Source organism: Otolemur garnettii, unplaced genomic scaffold (assembly GCF_000181295.1).
Source record: "Otolemur garnettii isolate 467f Iridium unplaced genomic scaffold, OtoGar3 scaffold00046, whole genome shotgun sequence".
NCBI classification, from domain to species: Eukaryota; Metazoa; Chordata; class Mammalia; order Primates; family Galagidae; genus Otolemur; species Otolemur garnettii.
The window spans coordinates 13251369-13253524 of record NW_003852441.1 but is presented as its reverse complement, the minus strand read 5'-3'; the positions used below and the strand labels follow the sequence as shown (position 1 = coordinate 13253524).

General features: G+C 55.0%; 1 protein-coding gene across 1 annotated transcript; it reads right to left on the bottom strand.

Annotated features, from left to right (window-relative positions):
- On the bottom strand, positions 1-1911 carry GP1BA (glycoprotein Ib platelet alpha subunit). The gene has a single exon (XM_003791208.1). The coding sequence runs from the start codon at positions 1909-1911 to the stop codon at positions 1-3; it is 1911 nt and encodes a 636-aa protein (XP_003791256.1).
- Positions 1912-2156: the final 245 nt, after the last annotated feature.

Below are 2156 nucleotides of genomic sequence, written 5' to 3'. Positions count from 1 at the left end.
TCAGAGGCTGTGGCCAGAGTACCTAATGCCCACTGTGCCCAGCAGATCCTGACCACGACCTTGACTCAGAGCTGAGGGCCGCCGTCCTGCTACCAGAGGCCCCACACGGCCATTAGGGCGTATCCACAGGAAGAGGCTGGAGCGAAAAGTGGGCAGTGAACCTTGAAGGAAGAGCAGCCAGGCCCGGGGCACTGTCACTTGCCTTCCCCTCTGCAACTCCAGATGTGCGGTTTGTGTGGCTGTGGCCAAAGCAGCATCTTGCCCATAGTCCAGGGGCTGTGGTTTCACGTGCTGGGCCCAGGTTAGCAGCAGGATGAGGACCACAGAGGCAAATAGAAGCCAGAGGAGACCCAAGACATAAAAGCCCAGGGGGAGAAGGCAGCAAAAATCAGGGTTGAGAAAAGGGCCATTTCTGGTGCTATCGAAATTCCCTTGAGCTACCCTTTGGTTGACAGGTGCAGGAATGATTTTTATGATGGATTCTAAGGCAGTTGAGAGCAAGGTGGGTTTTGTGGTAGTTAATATGATGGAGCGTTGGGTGGATGGAGTTGTGGTGGGCTCTGGGATATTCAGGGCTGTGATAGGCTCTGCAGTGATCGGGGCTGTGTTGGACTCTGGGGTGGTTGAGGCTGTTGTGGGCTTGACGGTGATAGGGACTATGGTGGGCTCTGGGGTGGTCGGGGCTGTGGTGGGCTCTGGGCTGGTCGGGGCTGTGGAGGGTTCTCGGGTAGTTGGGGCTGTGGTGGGCTCTGAGGTGGTTGGGGCTGCAGTGGCTTCAGTAGTGGGTTTGAGAGTCTGGGAGAATGTGCTGGAGTCTGTGGTAGTTGAGAATATGGTGGCATCTGGGATCCATCCGGTTGAGAATGTGCTCTGGTGCTCAGAGGATTTTTGTACTGGATGCAAGGAGGACATCTGGCTATCTATAGAAGCAGTAGACTGTGAGTACAGCAGGCCCCAGTGGGTTATAAGGGCTGTGGTGACCACAGTGCTTGTGGCACGTACCTTATTACTCTCAGTGTCCTCTCCTCTATAGTCATCATAGTCATATATGGCATCCCCATCACCATGGATTGGGCAATCCTTCGCTGGGAATTCATAGACGGGTACTTTGTTTGAATTGGCACATCGCACGCTGGTCACATTGGGGGTCATGGCCTTATTATCTTCACCTTCCTTCCATAAGTAGACACTGTTAGGATTGTTCTGCAGCCAGTGACGAAAATACAGGATCTCACAGCTGCAGAACCAAGGGTTGCTGTGGAGAAAAACAAAAGGTAAGAGGAGGTCCCCAAAGAAGCCCTCTGGTATCGTTTGCAGTGAGTTATGTTGGAGGTAGAGAGTGTCCAGGCTACTCAACCCAGCCAGGAGCCCAGAGGGCAGGTCAGTCATTCTGTTTTCAGCTAGATTGAGCTTCTTCAGCTCCGGTGTGGGTGTCAGGAGCCCTGGGGGCACAGTCTTTAGCTTATTGCCCCGAAGATAGAGCTCTTGCAGTCGGGACAGGCCTTTCAGGGCATCTGGAGACAAGGAGGTCAGCTGGTTGAAGGAGATGTCCAGGAAAGTGAGAGCAGGCAGTGCCTGCCCTAGTGGAGGCAGGCTTTTCAACTCATTGTAAGATATATCCAGCGTCTCCAGCAGTGGCAGCTTCACATCCGTCTGGAGTTTGGTCAGCTCGCATCGACTAAGGTGCAGGTCAGTGAGACGAAGGAAAGGCACCAGGGATGCCATGGAGAAGGTGTGCAAGGGGTTCTCACTCAGGTGGAGGATGGCTGTTTCTTTTTGCAGGTCTGGAGGCAGCGCTGTCAGCTGCTGCTTGTCACAGTTCACTTCTAGCTGGCTAGCCACTTGGGTGACCTCACATGGGTGTGGGTGTGAGGTGCTTGGCAGCAGGAGCAGCAAAAAGAGGAGAGGCATGGGGACCTGTGGAGAAGGGGGGCATTGAGTGGACAGTCCACCAGTCCCCGGTGGCATTCCCCAAACCCCAGCCTCCCTCAGCTTCCCTTCCAGAAACTCATCTGCCACAGCTCAATGCTCCTTGGTCTCCTCTCCCACTCTCACCACCAGGGCCCAGACTGCTCCAGGTCCTCAGCTATCATCTCTCCCCCAACCCCACTCCTCCCCCAGCCCCAGCTCCAGCCCCAGCTTACCGACAGGCAGAA

Coding starts and splice junctions, on each gene's coding strand:
- GP1BA (XM_003791208.1), bottom strand. CDS start 1,911: ATGCCTCTCCTCTTTTTGCTGCTCCTGCTGCCAAGCACCTCACACCCA.